The sequence below is a fragment of the Rhyacophila brunnea genome, unplaced genomic scaffold (assembly GCF_057557595.1).
Source record: "Rhyacophila brunnea isolate RB1 unplaced genomic scaffold, BYU_Rbru_1.0 scaffold_6, whole genome shotgun sequence".
NCBI lineage: Eukaryota > Metazoa > Arthropoda > Insecta > Trichoptera > Rhyacophilidae > Rhyacophila > Rhyacophila brunnea.
The window spans coordinates 10882213-10900709 of record NW_028233276.1 but is presented as its reverse complement, the minus strand read 5'-3'; the positions used below and the strand labels follow the sequence as shown (position 1 = coordinate 10900709).

General features: G+C 35.0%; 1 protein-coding gene across 1 annotated transcript in view; it reads right to left on the bottom strand.

Moving 5' to 3' along the window:
- Wdr62 (WD repeat domain 62) overlaps nt 1-18497 on the bottom strand; it is a 282962-nt gene that overhangs the window by 17641 nt on the left and 246824 nt on the right. The window contains exons 9-25 of the mRNA XM_085956946.1: nt 17834-18043; nt 17602-17717; nt 17092-17317; nt 15964-16098; nt 15484-15687; nt 14604-14734; nt 14338-14466; nt 13174-13329; nt 12930-13081; nt 11356-11465; nt 8807-9271; nt 5998-6087; nt 5204-5334; nt 3425-3590; nt 2590-2740; nt 1837-2015; nt 1605-1755 (exon numbers count right to left, since the gene is read on the bottom strand). Of these exons, the coding sequence (XP_085813072.1) occupies nt 1605-1755; nt 1837-2015; nt 2590-2740; nt 3425-3590; nt 5204-5334; nt 5998-6087; nt 8807-9271; nt 11356-11465; nt 12930-13081; nt 13174-13329; nt 14338-14466; nt 14604-14734; nt 15484-15687; nt 15964-16098; nt 17092-17317; nt 17602-17717; nt 17834-18043 (2902 nt within the window). The remainder of the gene's footprint in view (nt 1-1604; nt 1756-1836; nt 2016-2589; nt 2741-3424; nt 3591-5203; nt 5335-5997; nt 6088-8806; nt 9272-11355; nt 11466-12929; nt 13082-13173; nt 13330-14337; nt 14467-14603; nt 14735-15483; nt 15688-15963; nt 16099-17091; nt 17318-17601; nt 17718-17833; nt 18044-18497) is intronic.

Below are 18497 nucleotides of genomic sequence, written 5' to 3'. Positions count from 1 at the left end.
CATACCAGGCATGGATCCTTGCATTCGGAGTGTGGGCCTGTGTGTTGAGCATATGGTTGTGGTAATTATTTGTATGGTTAACTATGGTATTCATTATTGTTTTGTTAAGAAAATGACGAAAAAATTCCATTTCTGTGGAATTTTCATTGAGCTGTACACTAGGGTTAACGCCTGAGTTGAAACTATCAAAATCGTATGTGATCGGCACGAAGGGACCCGCAGTCCACGATTGGAGTAAACTGTCTGGTGCTGCACTGGTAGACGGTTCAGCCACTCCTTCATCACTGCCTATATTGGAAGGCTCGTCAACATCGTCGGGATGTTCTACTAGCACAGCTTCTTCATTATCACTTTCCATCTCATAGTCCGAATCCAAACATTCAACATCAGGGATAGACATTTTTATTTAAACACTAAATATGCTATTATAACTTAACAGTTTTGAGGAAATTTAAAGTTTTAATTCACTACACAATAATATTAAATTTTAATCTTAGTTCTTTATTCGACTAAAATGAGAAGAATTTTAATCATCACTTTCCTTGAAATAAAATGAGTGGCCGTGAATTTTGAAAATCTATTCTACATTTTTTAATTTAAATTTAAATATTTTACAGATTATTATTTACCTATTCTCAATTTTTCGTATGTATTTCCATACAGTACAAAAGATTTATTATAGGAATTTTAAATTATTTATGTGTTAATAATTTCGTTTTCACTTTACAACCACTGATTTAATTCATAAAATCACTTTTCATTTAAAGAATTAACGCACATAATTAATTATTAACAGAATGGCGCATCAATAATAATTTTATAGAAAACCGTAAAAAACTTTGAAATGTATCAATCACAACACGAAAGCAATCGACTGTTGAAAATTATCACCGCACTAGCCGATTTCATGTATGAGATCATTAACATCAATTCGCGCCGGCGCAAATTGCGCAAAGCAACTAGCGGTAAATTTTGAAACCAATCATTGGAAATCTGTTTTACTCCAATATCGACAGGGTATGTGTCTTTGCTTAATTTCGAATTATCTAAAAAGTCTTATTGAAAAAAAGTCACAGATGTCAGTAAAGGAATAACCCAGCTAGTTTTTCAAACAAATTTCGACTGTATTACTCGCCGAATTACGAAAATACGGAGGTAGAAACTTATGGGCACTTCTGGATGCCCTTAGCGGTGAACGGTTTAACTATCATGGGCATTTCTAGATGCCGTTAGCGGGAGGAGGGTTAAGGCTTACAGAAAAATATATTTTTGTATATCAAAACAGATCAATTAAGTTAATAATTTAATCATATAATTTCATAATAAATCGATTAGAATCAAAAGTACAATTGGGCAATTAGAACTACTGTACTGTACCACTGACACAGTATTTTGTTCCAATTTATTATTACATAATATTATGTCAGAATGGAAAGTATGTACGCCGTATAGAAGTATGGAAGAAACAGTAGTGACAGATCAAATTGACGATTGATTAGATTTGGTACAGTGTGAGCCTAGTCATAACAATTTTCTGGTATTGTATTATATAACAATAAAACTCAATAAAAGCAATTAAAGAAGTTAAGTGAAGAGGTACATACCGGCTCCGTAGCCTCTGTTTGAAGCAGCTGAAAGATTTTGTGACATAGGTCTCGCTCTGGAGGTCGTCGATCGCGTGTCTCCTTCTCTTTCTGTATTATAACTCAAATCCACCGATGACTTGCTAGCCCTCAGTTTTGAATTGTATCCAATCTGAGTACAAAGAAACTTTTTAGATTCCAATATTTAAGCTTCACTCGAAACCGAATCTACTCGAACTAGATAGAAGCTTACCTTTTCCAATGTTTTCTTAGTATCGGCTATTCTCTTGGAAAGTTCTATCCGCTTGCTGGTGTTTTCGGGATTGGCCATGGCCTTCTTTGTAGCGCTGATGAGGGCTGCATTTCGTGGGGGGATGGCGGGGGCCGTTCTGGGAGACGTTTTGTGGTGTTGAGAGCTGATCGATGTATTGCCTGAAATAACATTGAATCAATACAATGACGAATCTTGTTCCATTATTGTGATGATGGTGTAAAAACTGAAATATGACAAATTTATAGAGTTGAATTCATTGAGATTAATTAGCCACAACCCTTTTTTCTACTGGCCAAGTAACCTGTGACCCATATTAGTATGGCGGTACCCAGCAGGCCGCTAATTTCTATGAAAAAGTAAAACCCTATAAACATATTTTTTTTTTGAAATATAATAAAAGTATAATATCATAAAGACTTGTATATCGGTTGAGTAGTTCATCATGATTATTAGAGATGGCAGTGTATGAACAATATATTAAATTATTTAAAAAAATCAACTGGGGCTAGTATGAAGAGGGTACAGTACAGCGTGTATACACGCTCATTTTCTATGGCCGGCCTAGCGAGTACGGAATTGTAGAGCGTGTAAACGCGCTTGTGGCATATATCCGGTAAATGAATTATGCAACATGTAAATAATTTTTCAATAGTCTATTTAGTAGTTGGCACCGTCTAAAATCAAATCGAGTAGATAAAATATTTGATGAATAAAATTATCAATTGGATTTACCCGCTTCCATATTGGATTCGTTGTGGGCTCCGCTGAGACTCTCAAAAGCGGTAAGAAGACTAGTGGACATCTGGTGAGACATCTTGTCCAGAGACTCGCAGCTGCCCGACAGCGGGTTCCTGTCCGCGTTGTCCCCACTCGGAGTCGACACCTGACAATTTAAATTTGTGCATTAATTTTAACAACTTCTAATATTTCAGTAGATCTCAAAAAAATAAATAAAAAAAAATAAAAAAGTACCCTGCTTCTCCAACCGGGCCAGACCCACATCTGAGTGTGCGAAGAAAAATAAAAGAAATAATATAAACAGTGAAAATAAAAAAAGTGCATAATAGAATTTTTTATACTGCGGGTATACCCGTAAATAAATGATATAACTGGTTTTATAATTTTTACCCTTACACTAATGCATGTGCGCAAACATTTGTTTGAAACTCTGTGCATGTACACATCTGCAAATATTGCAATTGAATTAAGTGTAGTTTGGACAGTCCATATTGTAAAAAACTGAGCGCTTTAATCGAAACGACACTCCACAAAACCACGTGTCACTACTTCTCATTCAAAATGTTTTTTTATAGGTAGATGCTTGTAAGCAGTTTTTATACATTGTTTGTTTTTGTTCACGGGCATTATAGTTATGTAGGTACATGGATTAATTGAATTTACTGAAAATATTGAAATCAAATACATGCATTTGGATACTTAATCTAATATAATCCGCCATTCGGCTGAATATTTGTAAATGTGCATAAAAATTTATTACTATTATTTTTGGAAAATATTGTTACAAATTTTGGCGAGACATTTTTTTGGATCAGTCAATTGCGCAAACCTCGTCTTCGTCTTCGTCAGAGTCCTGTCCGGAGCCGCTCACGGAGGTAGCGCTGGCCGTGGCCGAGAGCGACACCGTCACCAGGGGGAGGGGGAGAAGCGGCTTCCGTTGCCGCCGCTGCGACTGGCGCAGCTCTTCCACATCCATGGCGTTCACCGTGTACTCGCTGCATAACAAATTATTCTACTAAACCTTCCTTTCATTCAATTTCCAGTGGTAACTGCACAAAACTCACATATTTTACTTCATAAAAAAGATTGCAACATCATACAAGAGGATTTCATATCGTAGTTGACTCGACTGGTTTTCTTTTTTTATTTTCCTTTTTCTACCATTACATCAAGAAAGTAATCGATATTTTTTAAGAGCCCACATGTGCCACTAAATAAAATAGAGTTTTATGGTATTTTCAGCGTATAAGTCTGGATGATTTCATTTTGATTACTGCATCACGTATTTTTATTACATAAAATAGTATTCTTTTAAACCTCTCGATCTAACGGTTCAGAACAGGGTTGGCGAACCTTTTTATGTATGTGTGCCAAAATTTCCACAATATTATTTTTCGACTGTCTGACGTGCCGACCAGATTTTTATGGGTAACAAAATGAAAAATAAAAATTATATTAAAAAATTAATTGAGTTCTTGAGATTCTACCTTTCAGTGTGTTTCGAGCCGAAGGCATATCTTTTATTCTTTGAATATTTTTTCCCTTGTTTCCAAAATTTTCAAAGAGATCGTGGGAGCATTAAATCTTTATAATTATTTAAAATAATAATAACTGTTGTTTTAGATACAATTAATCACCTTGATACTTTTATGTACTGGCTGGATACGTATGCTTTGATTTAAAATGTTGTAAAAATGTATTGTAAATGTATTAAAATGTATCAGGTGAACATAATATTCAAGGAGGTATACGATTCTGTGGCACTATAATGCATTTATTTATAATGTTCTATATTTAAAATAATACAGGTAATGACATCTCTTTCATTTGTTGACACATTTATCTTCTTGATATTTCTAAGCGCCGGATATTTTGAAAACAAATCAAAAAGTATCAACAGAGGATAATATCTCCTTCGATAAGCGAGGAAGTGTTCAATTCGATTGATGTTGCACTGAATTGACTATATAACATTGTGCGATATCTGCGCCTGCGCAGTTGAATGATAGTGGCGAACCTGCCGGTAAGAAAATGAACTACACCGCGCAGAGACTCATTTTGGGGTTAACCGATTTTCACGACTTGTCAAATAGTACCATACAATGATAACATTGTGTCTCGTTTACTCTACACCAATAGCAAGTATTTTGAACTATCGCGATAATACCTGTTTGCACGTAAAAGTGCTGACTGTCTCTCAATCTCATTCTTCAAGCGTAAGCGAGATGCTATGTTGTCATCGTATGGTGCTATTCGACAGTTTCAGACAGGTTCGGACAAGTTCGCAGACAATCGGTAGATGTCAAAATATTCTGTGTGGAGTAGTTCGTATTTCTTCCGGCAGGTTTGCCACTATAGTTCTACTGCGCATACGCACCGTCTTGCGAGCACCAATTATTTCGTGAAAATTCAGAGGCTTCTGAACTTATTTGATACATGCATGCAATCTTGCAATTTGCATGACAATACGTGTTTATACGTACATTTCCTTGTTATAGCCGCGATAATACGTACCGTCAGCAGTAAGTCCTTGTACATATAAACGGGCTATTCATGCTTTTTGGCATATGTCGATGGAATGTTTATAGTAACGGTTAATAGAAAATACCTGGGTGTGATGTCATCGTTATTGCTAGGGTAATATATAATTCTATCGGCGGCTTGATTGTGATCCGAGGAGGTTCTCTCTCCGTCGGAAATATCTTCAATGTCGCCGTCGTGCTCTGTCGATTCGTGATCCTGAAAAAAATACACAACAATAATTTAGTAAATCAAATTTTTTACCTCGCTTATATCAGGCTTAACAATAAATGAATAGTCATTTTTTGGTGGAGACGTGATAATAAAAGGAATAACACTATATAATTTCGAGAGTATTTAATAAATTATATTATAACCCAGAGACAGGTTACATTTGTACGATAATTGCCCAATTGTGAAAATAAATAAAAAAAATAGCTACCAAAAATTATCATTTCTTTTAATAATTATAATACGACCTATTATAATTATAAATATAATAAATGTGACCTTATCTTCATATTCAGACAGTGATGAGTAATACATTCAATCATCATAAATCCAAATTTGTTGAAGCTAAAATATCTTTAATCCTAAATACATATATTTTATATTGTCCGAGTGAGAGTGGAATAAACTTTTAAAATTTAACATTTTGTCGGTTGTCGGACTAGCCATGCTGGAGAAATTACATGAACGTTCGTGGCCGGCGTTTAATTGGGGCTTAATAAACATTTGGACTTGACAGTGGAAACAATGTAAGTTTGCTTTGATATCGCTTCGGAATGGATTGAGAATGTGTGATAGAGGTAATGATGACATAAAATCAAAAATAAAAATAGCAAATAAAAAGAAAACCACAAAAGAAAAGGGCGGGTGTACCTCATACTTGAAGCTGCCGAGTGAAGAGTCGTCGGTGAGGTGTCTCACCCGATCGCTGCCGAGCAACGCTTTTGTCGACACGGAAACATTCTGTTTGCGACACGCCACACAACAAAAAAACAAGCAAATGAACGAAAGCGTAACATAAAATAGTGAGCTTTTAAAATGTGCAAAAACAGTGAAAAAATTAAATCAATATTAGTAAATAAATCAAAAATCAATGTAAACAATTATTATTATTTTTTAATACACGAGATTTAAGAATGAAGCATTCGTTGTCGCACATACATAATTTGGAACGACTCAGATCCAGACGCTATCTAGGAATCAGTTAGTATTGTTGATTCTCCGAGTCAAAATTATAAAAGACGGTCGTCAGATATTACACCTCGGATGCATAATTGTTAGGAAATTTCAGCTTCATCGGTTCCATGGTTCTGAAGTGTTCCAAATTATGTATGTTAATATCAAATGATTCTATGCGATTGCAGTTTATCAATGTATGCTGTCATTTCATAACGGGGGCTTTTCAATCAATCGGAATTAACATTCCCTTTTTTACAATAGATATACCATTTAATTTTATGAATTTTGACAAGTTATATTATAAAATATTACGTAGTAATAATGTAAATCCAGTTTATGAAAAGAGGAGGAAACATTTAACTATGTTATATAAATATAACCTATATGTATTGACCATTTTTCAATTACGGACTGAGATATAAAAATATCAGATAATTTTATACTGGACTTTCATCAGGGCTTCGCCGTTGGTATATAATTAAAATTTATACAATAAGAATTAGTTTTTTTTTAAATTATTAGCAATGTTACCTATAAGCCATCACCGGTATAATTGAATTGCCGAGAATCAAAAACCGTTCTGAATGTCATGAAAAAAGATTTATAGAATGTTTCTGTATGTACATTTATGTTGAAGGCATTATACTGGCCAATAAAATGCTGTAATGTTTCTTGCAATACGTCATCCTAATACATACAACTAAAACAAATTTACTAATTTATTTTAATGTAGGTACCAAGATGATTGAGTATTTATTTTTATTCACTCATGTATACATATTATGTATATGCAACTGCATATTGATAGGTAACAAAAAAATAGCCCTTATTTACCTTTAGTAGCATTTATGTAATTTTCCAATCGTCTCCCTTGTTATATTTCATGGATTTCCAAAAAGAGATTCATTTATTTGAATTACATTATTTATTACTTCAAAATCACTATAGATGTATGTAGCAAAAATGATCCGAGGATTTGCTGATTTTTCAGAAAGGATTTTGTTTTACCTATGCATTTTTGACAGACGCTGCATTTAAAATTTCAGTAGTATTAAGAAACGGAAACGAATTCGTTTCTTTCAGTTTGTAGTATTTAAAACTTTACACGAGAGTCGGAGACCGTTTTTGATTCTTGAAAATTCAATTATGTATTAACATTCGTAGATGCTAAAACAAAGCAAATGTTAGAGAAGAGCAATGCAAAAATGTTAAATCACATAATACGTAGGTATATATACTACAATATGGAAATTGTTAATTGATAAATACATAAAAAATTAAAGTAGAAACTAGATAAGCAAAAAGATCAATTAGGTACTATATGTACAATAGCTGAAGTCCCACATCATCAATAATTAATACATTGAAGTATTGAAAACTGTAGATCAAAAAGTATACAAGGCGGACTATGTACTATGTATGTAATTAAGTATAATATGTATAGATACAATATATTTAAAAAAGAGAACTCATATTAAATACACTTTTTATGTTTGTATTTTTGGAATGGGAGGGTAGTTAAAAACACATGCAAATAAATGTAAACGAAAGGAGTAGCAAAACAATAAGCTCCCTGCCTATCATAAATTAATAACAACTCAAATGTGAACGAACATGAGACCCGCTCGGGCATCGGGAGCGTCGTTAACTCATTTACAAACTTCATATTATTATTGTTTTCAATTTCTACTAAAAAGTATCGACTGCTCCAACACAAATTTGATAACACAAAATTATGTACCTTCTGCTTTTAAAATCGAAAAAGATTAATGTATTTACAAATCGATTAATGTAAAAATTATACCTATCACAAAATAATTAAATCACAACTTATCATGTCAACAGAAAATCAGCAAATCAAACGTATTTCAAATATACAAAACAAACAAATGAGGCTATCGGTTTCAAATCGGTTACCTCCGTTTCTACTTTTTTTTATATATATTTCTCGATTCTGATTGTAAAAATACTTTTCCATCATAAATGTTCATTCATAAAATATTAAATCCGGTCCTATTTATTAGTAAAATGGTATTTAACCTATGGTTGATTGCGAAGTCGGCTATATTCATCGGCCGCCGTTTTTTATTCATTTATTTTTGACTAACTTTAAACGAGATTTTTTATTAATTTTAAGGACTTTAAGAATTATTTACAAAGTGTTTGCAAAAAGAAAATGGTCCGTCTCTAGCCTTAATGTGCTTTGACAGTTTTTGCGAATATCTCAAAACGTGCGGTATATGGAGGTGACTGACTTTGAAAATTATAACCTCAGTTGTAAAGTTAGCATTTTGTACTTTTATTTATAAATATTCACAGTATCAACAAATTCTTCACTCGTGCTAGAATCACATAAATGACCACCACAGATAGATGGAAAAAGAATCTGGAAAATTGACCTAACCGAAGAATACCACACAAAAAGCCATGCAAATTTGAAAACAGGTCGCCAACAAAACTCAAAACAAAAAAAAAACCAAAAACAAATCATATGTAAAACCACCTCATTGTAATCTTTTTGTCCGATCCTGTAGCCGACATCCTGGCGATTGAAGGCAGGCGGGGAACCGATCCAGTCGGCTTCGGCTTTGACGGGACTGTTTGCATTTTTCACCGGAGAGAATGTAATCTTCGGTGATGAATTTGTATTTTTCGGTGGAGTATTGATATTCTTCATGGAAGAATATGTGTTCCTCTGCGGGGAGAAGGCGTTTCTCGGCGGGGAAGATCGCACAAGCTTATCCGAAGACCGACCGGTGAAGTCTTCCAAGGGCGTCCAGGTGATATTTTTGGTAAGTATCCAAGCCTTTTTGGTGGGGCACCAGCTGTACTTGGTGGGAGACACATTCTCTGGCGGCTTCCAGCCCATTTGGTACTCCCCGGGTTTGGTTATCATGGACAAATTCAGTGACTTGGGTCGGTCGGGCTTTCTCGTGTTGAGTCTCAGCAGGACTTTTACCGGAGACTGCTGTCATTGTCGGTGGTTGTTTTTTGGTGATTTGGTGGTTTTTTTGAAGTGCAGTGAGTTTTAAGGTGGTACGAAGTGGTGCGGAGATGGAAAAAATATTAAATACAAACGTAAAAATATTAAATTGGACAAAAACGTTAAAAAAAAAAAACCAGAAACTTGTTGAAATATCCACAAATATCTACTATTGCAAAACTAATAAAGAAAACTAAAAGAGAAATTGAATAACAAGACATCTCTGTCAATAGCAGAATTAAATTATATGTAGTATTTAAATCTTCCCTTATCAAAAGTACAAAAAGTTTAAACACATTTATAAACTAATCGGTGCTAAAACTAATGGGTGCTAAAAATAAAATTAAGTAGGTACATGTAATTTATTTTCACATAATGATCACAATATTATTAAAGAGTAGCAGAAGTAACATTTAATAACACATATTATAGATAAATACTTTATCTACAAATTCAAAAAGGAAATAGGAAAAGTTATGTTTTCAGTTGATATTATGTGTAGGTCATTTTTTTTACAGATAGGAACATAGTAAGTATTTCAAGAAAGAATTTTAAATTATTTTCAGAGGGCTCTGTAGATATTCCAACAAGTGTCAGTGAAGTAAACAATATGAACTATCTAAAAACCAGGGAAAATTTGTACAGGGTTAACAAAAGGAAAAAAAGCTTAGAAAACAAAACATTAACCCGTTAGAAGAATACTCTGATGTTTAGTTCCGATCACCATCCGTTTTTACAAAATTAATTCTCACCAAATAATACATTTTAAGATGTGTTAAAAATTATAAACCAAATTTGAAATAAAAAAAAATGTTATGGATTATTCAAGAAAAAAACTTTTTTTGTTATAAATTATTACTCAGATGTGTTAATATGTAACACGAAATACTTTTTAGAGAATATCGTTAAAAACAAAGATACGTCCAAGGTTCAGTCGACTAATTCAAAATAGGCCGAAGCCTTTTGAGAAAGAAACTACGGTCAGATGTAATCAGCTTTAGCTTTAGTGTTGAGAAATCAATTGAAACTCGGAATATCTCTGCTGAAAACTAACCTTTTTGATTTGATACATTGTTTTTTTCTACGGTCGGTCTTTTATAATATAATAGAGATTTATTTATAACCAAAGCTCAAAAACGCAACCGAGTCAATAAAAGTGTGGTGGTCAATAGACAGAGATGAGACAAAATTTTGTTTTGTTGCAATTTGATTAATTTTGAATCAACTTAGCACTTGCGTGATCTCGTTGCTTTTTTTAAACTGTGCAAAGCTAAAATGTAGATAATTTTCTTAACCTAGTCACTTTAATTTGAATGTATACTATGACAACTGCTAATCCGTTTACGACTTGTTTTGTTTCGACTGCTTACATTCAAAATAAACAATTTTTATTTTTAAAAGATAAAGTTATCTTATAAACTATTTTTTTATTCAACAAATAATTTAGAGGATTTGAGTGTATTCAGAGAACATACATAACTTGAAAATATATCAGAAACATACCTACCTTCTTTTCAATGTTTTTTCAAGTAAGTATGTTTCTGAGGTTCAACAAATTGTGTATGTTTAACAGTAAGCAATGATAAGGAATAGAGCTACAGAAAGGTATTGATTTATAAAATAATTGATACATATTGAAATAAAGTATCTAGTAAGAATAGAGATATATGAAATGCCAGAATTAGCACCTATTCCACATATTTTCCACATTAGCTACCATCACCATTGTCGAAAATTGACTAACATTCTGCCAAGGAGAACCCTTTTATTTAAATAAACACACAGATATGTAACAAACGAGAATGGAATGAGGTATGACAAATAAAACACCTTTACCCAGCAGAGAATCAAACACTAGTGATTAGTGATGATCATGATGACAGTTGTACTGACGGACCGTAACTCTTTGGCGCCACTGCCGACTGAGCAGAAGGGCACCGAACAGATATGGTCGGAGTGTAAGGCGGAGCGTTTTTGAGCCCTGAATATGAAATGATGGAAGTATAATTTATGTTCCTCAAACCACGACCGCTGTGAAGTGTGGTAGGCGCGGGGTGGGGTTTACTGACCTGCTTATAATTGAGGTCGGTCATATCCTGCTTGGGCTCCACATACACTCGGGTATCGGTGCCGCTATCTAGAGAGCTGTCTTTTGAACCGTCCGATTCCATGGGCCGTTCTGAAAAAAATATTTTAAACAATCAAATAAATTTAATGTCATCGCTGTCATATGTATATTTTTAATTCGGTTAACTACAGCTATTCCTCTCGGGAGATCTCAGATTCATTTCCCAGCATCTCCTTATTATATACAACAAACATTATTATTGCTTTCTCATTACAATACAAACGGCATTTGTATTCAAGGTACGGAAAGTTGTCAATCTCCCTCCCCTTTTTGAACATTACGGAGAGATAATCCTGAAAATAAAATTAATCACGAACCTGATAATGTCTATATCTAAAAGGAAACACGACAGCTGCTGATCATGATGGTGATAAAATTATTTATGATAAAAATTCATCCGAATTACCCGTATCCTATATAAATATATATGTAATTTAATTGAATAAGGGAACAACTAACTAAAGGTATGTAATACAAGAGAGTTTGCAAAAAACCTTGAATGGAAATGAGCAGAAACATAGCCCAAATCTAGTTTAAGCGGTACCCACGAGTAGAGCATCTGGTTTCTCCTTTTTTTTTTGATTCTCGAAAATCGAGAATTAAGGAATTATGGAATGTTTCACTTAAATTATTTTTGAAAGTCTTCGACGGGAACGATGTTGACTTTCGTATTTCTTTGTCTCTCAGGCTGGTATATAATTCTCAATTTCAAAATTTTTATCAACAATTTCTCGAGAAATGACAATCATGTTTTCTTATGGTTTCTTGAAAAATCTCGATCACAACTTCTTGCAAGAGGTAGATCATGTGTCGCCCGTGAGGTAGGCCTAGAGGCCGCTTGAATTGACAATATTGTTAATTTTTATAGAAGTATGAGCAACGCACGGGATCGAGAAGAGTGAAATCAGCTTGGATAGGCCTTCATCCGACAACAGATTTATTCAGGTGGATGATGATGATGATGATAGCAATAAACAAAATAATCTAACACCCATTCCTCATAAAATCAAGAATTGATTGAACAATTATTGTTTTCTATGGAAAATCTATATCACCCTCAAAATGGAGATACATAATAGCAACTAAAAATCATACATACTGATATATTTAATTTTTTTTTTTACACAATACTGTGACAGGACTCAGTGTATGTGTTTACCGGTATGTCTTAATTAATGAATTTGAATTGTGAATTGTTTATAAACATTGGCTGATTTTTAATTAACTAAATACGGTATTTAGTGGCCGCGTGGCTTAAGCATCGGCATATAATGTCGTGGGTCCCAGGCTCGAATCTTGGGTCTGGCAAGTTCACATACTGTTTTTTCAATTTGTGTATGAGTCAGAGTATGGACCTAATAGGTTGAGCAAGTGGCTTTACATCCATTTCTCGTAAAAAAAATCTGTTAATACAAACCTCCACACTGTGGAGGCCCATATAATCTTATTAGGATTGGACATAGTCAAAAAAAAAAAAAAACATGTATGTTAATGAAAATGGATTATGGGCCTGACCTGGTTCCATGTAATAATCCGCTTTGTAGTCATTATTCTCTGCTCTCTTGGCCCATTTTCCTCTGACAGCTTTAAGGGGACTAGTTGGGCCAACATTGTGCGTCGCTTCTCCTGCAATTGTCTTCTGAGCCCAGGGAGGTAATCGGTGCAGACTATAATAAGCATGGATAACATATATAATCAATCAATCGAGAAAACATTGAAATGATAAATTAAAATAAGCAGGTGTAATGATGTCACTCACTCAAGTTGCGGTATTCCCACTCTGGAGGGATCCTGCCTGGTGGCGAGGACCAAGGGATCTTCAGCAGGGGGGATACCCATGTGCATTCCTGATAACGGAGAACCCGCTCGGTCACTTTCACTATCCAGAGGCAAACCGTTTGAACTTACAGGTCTTCTGAAAGCATTGACAAGGATGAATCTTTTATCATTTCAAAGATATTTTCTATTTTTAAAAGACAATATATAGACACGTAAGCAGGGGCGAATTTACTTGGCGGGACACTGGGATTCCGGTAGGCCGATGAGTCCCAAATGCATTATTTTTGCTAATTTTTTTTATTGGAAATAATGAACAACGCATAAAATATTATGGATACGAGGCACAAAAATTTGAATCAGATTATATAAAATAATTCTTGCTGCTTAGTCATGTTGCGTTTATTACATTATTCTCCTCCATTATCCTCCGAAATATCACAGGCCACCAACCCGCCCTTGCAAGTAAGGTTAAGTAATTAAATATTTGAACCATGCATTTTTAATCATAAGTATGTCTTTTTAAAAGAAAATCGTTAAAATTCTTTATAAACCATTATGACTATTTTTTGGTAACAATTAACAATATCCCTCTAAACAGACAAAAACTGGTCCTAATCATTATTAAATTCTGTCGATTAAGAGCATATATAAGTGAAACGGCAAATAATTTTCAACAGTAGGTGGAACGAAATTACGCAGTCGTCGCCAATCGGAGACTGACAATCGAGGTGTGAGCACGTCAATTTGTTTTGTGATGGCGTCGGAGGAATATATTCTTAAATCATGTAAAGATGACTAAAAAACGTTCCGCATGTACTTAAAAAAGAAATTCAATGAATATACTATTATTATACGAATATAATAATAAACATAACATTAAAAGGACGCATGTTGAATTTTTATGACAAATTATATTTCATTCGGCTAGCGTCATTTGCACAATACGCGCATCGCCTAGTCACGATCTTTTTAGACCATGCCTCAGCTTAAGTAACTAACTTCTATGTCCATTTATTTTATTAAATATAATAATTGATTTCAATTATTGGTTAACACCAGTAAAGTAATTAAAAACGATAATTGTTTCAATACAACATTCTTGTTGTAATGGTTTGAAGACATGATTCATTCTGGCGAGACTAACCTTCCTTGTCGAATGGCCTGTTGCGCGAGCCTGGCTCTCATGGTAACCACCATATCATGAGGAACTCGCCACACGAATATGCAGCCGTCACCGGATGCTGAGATTATGTGTTGACAGTCAGCCGTGAACCTGCACACGAAATCAAAATATTATCATCTTTCGGGAGTCGACCCGATGATACATTATTATGTATCAGTAATAATATTTTGCAAACAAGTTATAATGAACGTTACTGAAGGTAAATAATAAGTTGGTAGATGATATACCTGAGGCCAGTGACGAGTTCTGAATGTCCATACATGGTGGCCATGCACTCCCCGGAATAATAATCATACACGCTCAAAGATTTGTTTGTGCAAGATGTCGCCACATATATACCGCTACGATCTAAAACGACCTGAAATAAAATTAAACTTTTATGGAAATACTTATCATATACATTCACTTGTGAGATACAGCATGAAAAAGAAATTACTTATATTCTGCAAACTTCAAGAGTTCCAAGTAAAATATTAACATATTCCACAGTGCATACGGCTGCAAGTTATTAACTGCTTCACCGCGGAGCATTTAATTACCAAACTTAAATAACATGCTAATTATATCTAATGGCTCCCTAATGAGGACACAACAGGTGTGCCGTCCCCGCTGTAAGGATTAAATAGAGAAAAGATAGATTATCTGAATCATGCCTGATCAGTTATCGGTCACGAATCATCATCATCATCCAAAATCTTCCAAGATTTATGTGATTGAATATTATATTACTAACTATTTATGACATCATTAAAATTAGATTCAAACTAATACCTAAAAAAAGGAAAAAAATTCAGTATGTGACATTTTGAATACAAATTGGTGGATTTTAAAAAGTACATAAATACTAAGTATTGAGCAGACATGTTAGTCTTTGTCGGTGGCTAGGAAATGTAATGCAGAAGCCGCTGAAGAGTACAACATATCCCACACTTATGGCAAGACAGATTCCGTCACCATGGTCATTCTCTCATGCTGCAGCAATGCTATACGGCAAGAGGTATGAGACGTGACACAGGACTCAGGCGAGCGGTACGACCTTGTGCTTGTTTTATGCCCCGATGTTGTAGCGTGACAACGTGAAGTGGGCAACAAAAAAACGTATGTTACCTTAATAATACTCCCTTCATCTCCTGTGCTGGCCCTGAAGGTTTTTGTGTGTCTTCCAGAGCGTGTGTTGTATACCCGCACGGCTCTGTCCTGGCATGCCGCGAGCACGTGTCTACCGGGCACGTCCACCTCCATATCGTACAGTGTGCCTCGTGCTGAACAGTTGTGACCGCGTTGAAACTGCCCTGAACCTCCGTTCGGTGACTGCAAAAATAAATAAATTCAGTCGTCATGTAAGAAAATCATTCAGACATAACTTACTGAAACAACATAGATGTTTCTACTATTCTCTGAAGAATAACAATCCGACAAGCGAGTTGAACCAAAACATAGAATGTACAACAGATAAGGTTTGCCTACAACTATTTCAAAGTTTTAGTCATTCTTCAACATCCTACTTGGGCGCATGCATACATTATTGTGGCATAACGGATAGCATCAATGAAAAAATAAGAAATAAATTAATTCAAATGCCCTTACTTCGACTAAACTTCTGAAGAGTATGGTCTTATCGGCTCCGCATGACACCATTTGTAAATTGTTCTCACTCGGAAGGAATCTCACGGCCGTGATGGACGAAGAATGGTCGTCTAACGTCTGCATAAAGTTATAGCCCTGAAAAAATTAAAATATTTATTAATCACTGAAAACAAAAATTGTCATGCATTTCAACTTCCAAGTATGCATTTACATGTACTTTGGAAGAATCAAAGATGACACAGAAAAACCTTCAATAGAGAAGAAGCCTCTACATCAGTGGTACACAACCTATTTGACAGAACGGCCGGTTTATCAATTTTGTTCATGAGCCGCAGTGGGTAAGTGTTGAAAAATAATGATATATAATTTATACCATCATATGGGCGTCCACAGGGTGGAGGTTGTATTAACAGATTTTTGATTTTACGAGAAATGGATGTTGGCCACTTGTGCAACCTATTAGTTCCATACTCTGGGTCACATAACACATTTTGCCAGTCCCGGGATTCGAAACTGCGACCCACGACATTATAGGCCGGCACGGTAACCTCGCTCAGCCATCGTGGGCGTATTAGAGTAGACATACATTTTATTATTTTAAATTTAATAGTTACATATCAGACACGCCAATCATTGCGTGCACATTTGCATGACGGAACTTAGTATCAACCCTATCAAGCATATTCAATGAAACACTTAGCCAATTTGGGCAGCAGGTTGTGCATCACTGCTCTACATATTATGAAAGTGAACCTGATAATATTGTTACTCAGGCTAATGATTAGATTAGTTGAAGTGATTTAGCATTGTAGGTTCATTGGAAGCACACTAGATTCAAACATGTCCTTTGAAATTTATCGTCAAGAACAGCATCGAGATACATACCCCTTTCAACAGTGCTACAAAGCCTTATTTCTATAATTATATAATTTCAATCACACTAAAATAGAATCACTATTGGGTGTCCTAGTGGTAGTGGTAATGTTCGATAGACTCCCACTTTATTAGTCCAAACTCTTTGTAAAGAATTAAAAGAATTTAATTGTTTAGATTAAGTAGTTTGGAATGACAAAATTACCTCACAACTATTTATCATTGCAATTTGTTAATTCCATATTATTATGGTACCTGATCAACATCGAAGACATGGATTAATCTATCTCTGGAAGCGGAGGCCAGCAATCTTCTGCCCGGAGTGCCGGCCGCTCCCCCACAATACTCTAGGCAGAGGACTTCGGCATTGTGGGCCTCTAGCCGACACACTTCCCGGTTCTCCAGCAGGTCGTGAACCCGAACATTGCCGGCTCTATCGCCGGACGCCAGGTGCCGCCCGTCCCCTGATACCCGTATACACCTGGAATCAATCAAATTTCGTTACAGTTTAACCAAATTGCTTCAGATATCGAAATATTCCACTTACAAGAGGTGAATTTAGATACTTGGGATATTTTTTTAAATTAATCTCAAACTTGTAATAATTTGTAACATCCATGATGGAGTTAAAATAGATAAATAAATTAAAATTGAAACAACTGAAGCTGTCAACAGTCCATTGTCTTTAGATTTAAAAATTTATAGGGTAGTAAGTCATCTTCATACAAAGATATATTATTAAAGATGAATGAAGATTTAACTCACCTGACACCATTCTTTCCGTCATATGAAACAGGTTTGTCTTTTTCTCCGACGGAAGAGAGGTCCACATCTTTGAGATACGTCAGTTCAGGGTCCATGTACAGCACCCTTTGCAACTCCTACAATTGCCAAAAGATTATCAATTTTGTTACGCACTATACACTGCAACAGCTTTGAGTTCTATGTGATCATTGACTTGTATAGCATACACAAAAATAATTATATTGCAACTCACGTCGCTGTAAATATTGCCGTAAGCGTTGGCCCCTCCGCTGGAGAGATTCCAGACTCGGACGGTGTCATCACTGGAGCAGGTCAGGAAGCTTCCCGAAGGCAGCGCTCCTGGCACGAGAGCCCCCGTCTCCGCCGATTGCTGAGGAGGAGGCGGTACTTCCACACCCCAAATGCATGCCGAATGGTAAAGAGAAGAATGAGACTTTCCAACCTGTTAATAACAAATACAATATTATTATTAATGTGTTATAATAGCAACAAAAACAAAGAGGCTAACTTCTTAGATTGTGAGTGCAATCTGTGACGTGACAGTTACACACATATCGTCGGTGTTTTGTAAAAAAAGCGAATCAACCATTTTGGCGAAATCGAGATTTTAATGAAAATACAATATGTACCTCACTAGCTTTGTTGTGTAAAAACGGCGAATTTTTATCTCCACAGGAAAGTACTTAAAAACGATAATAGACTAAAATTAAATTAATTAAAATTACGAAATAAAAAGCAAATGTGACATATTAGGCCTTTTAAAATATTATATAATAATACCTATTATAATGACAGTATTCTTTCTAAGCTTTATTATAAACTTGTTGGATATTTATAATCATCTACAGGTAAAAAACAAATAAATGTCAAAAGTTAAAAATCCTCCTCCTGTAAAG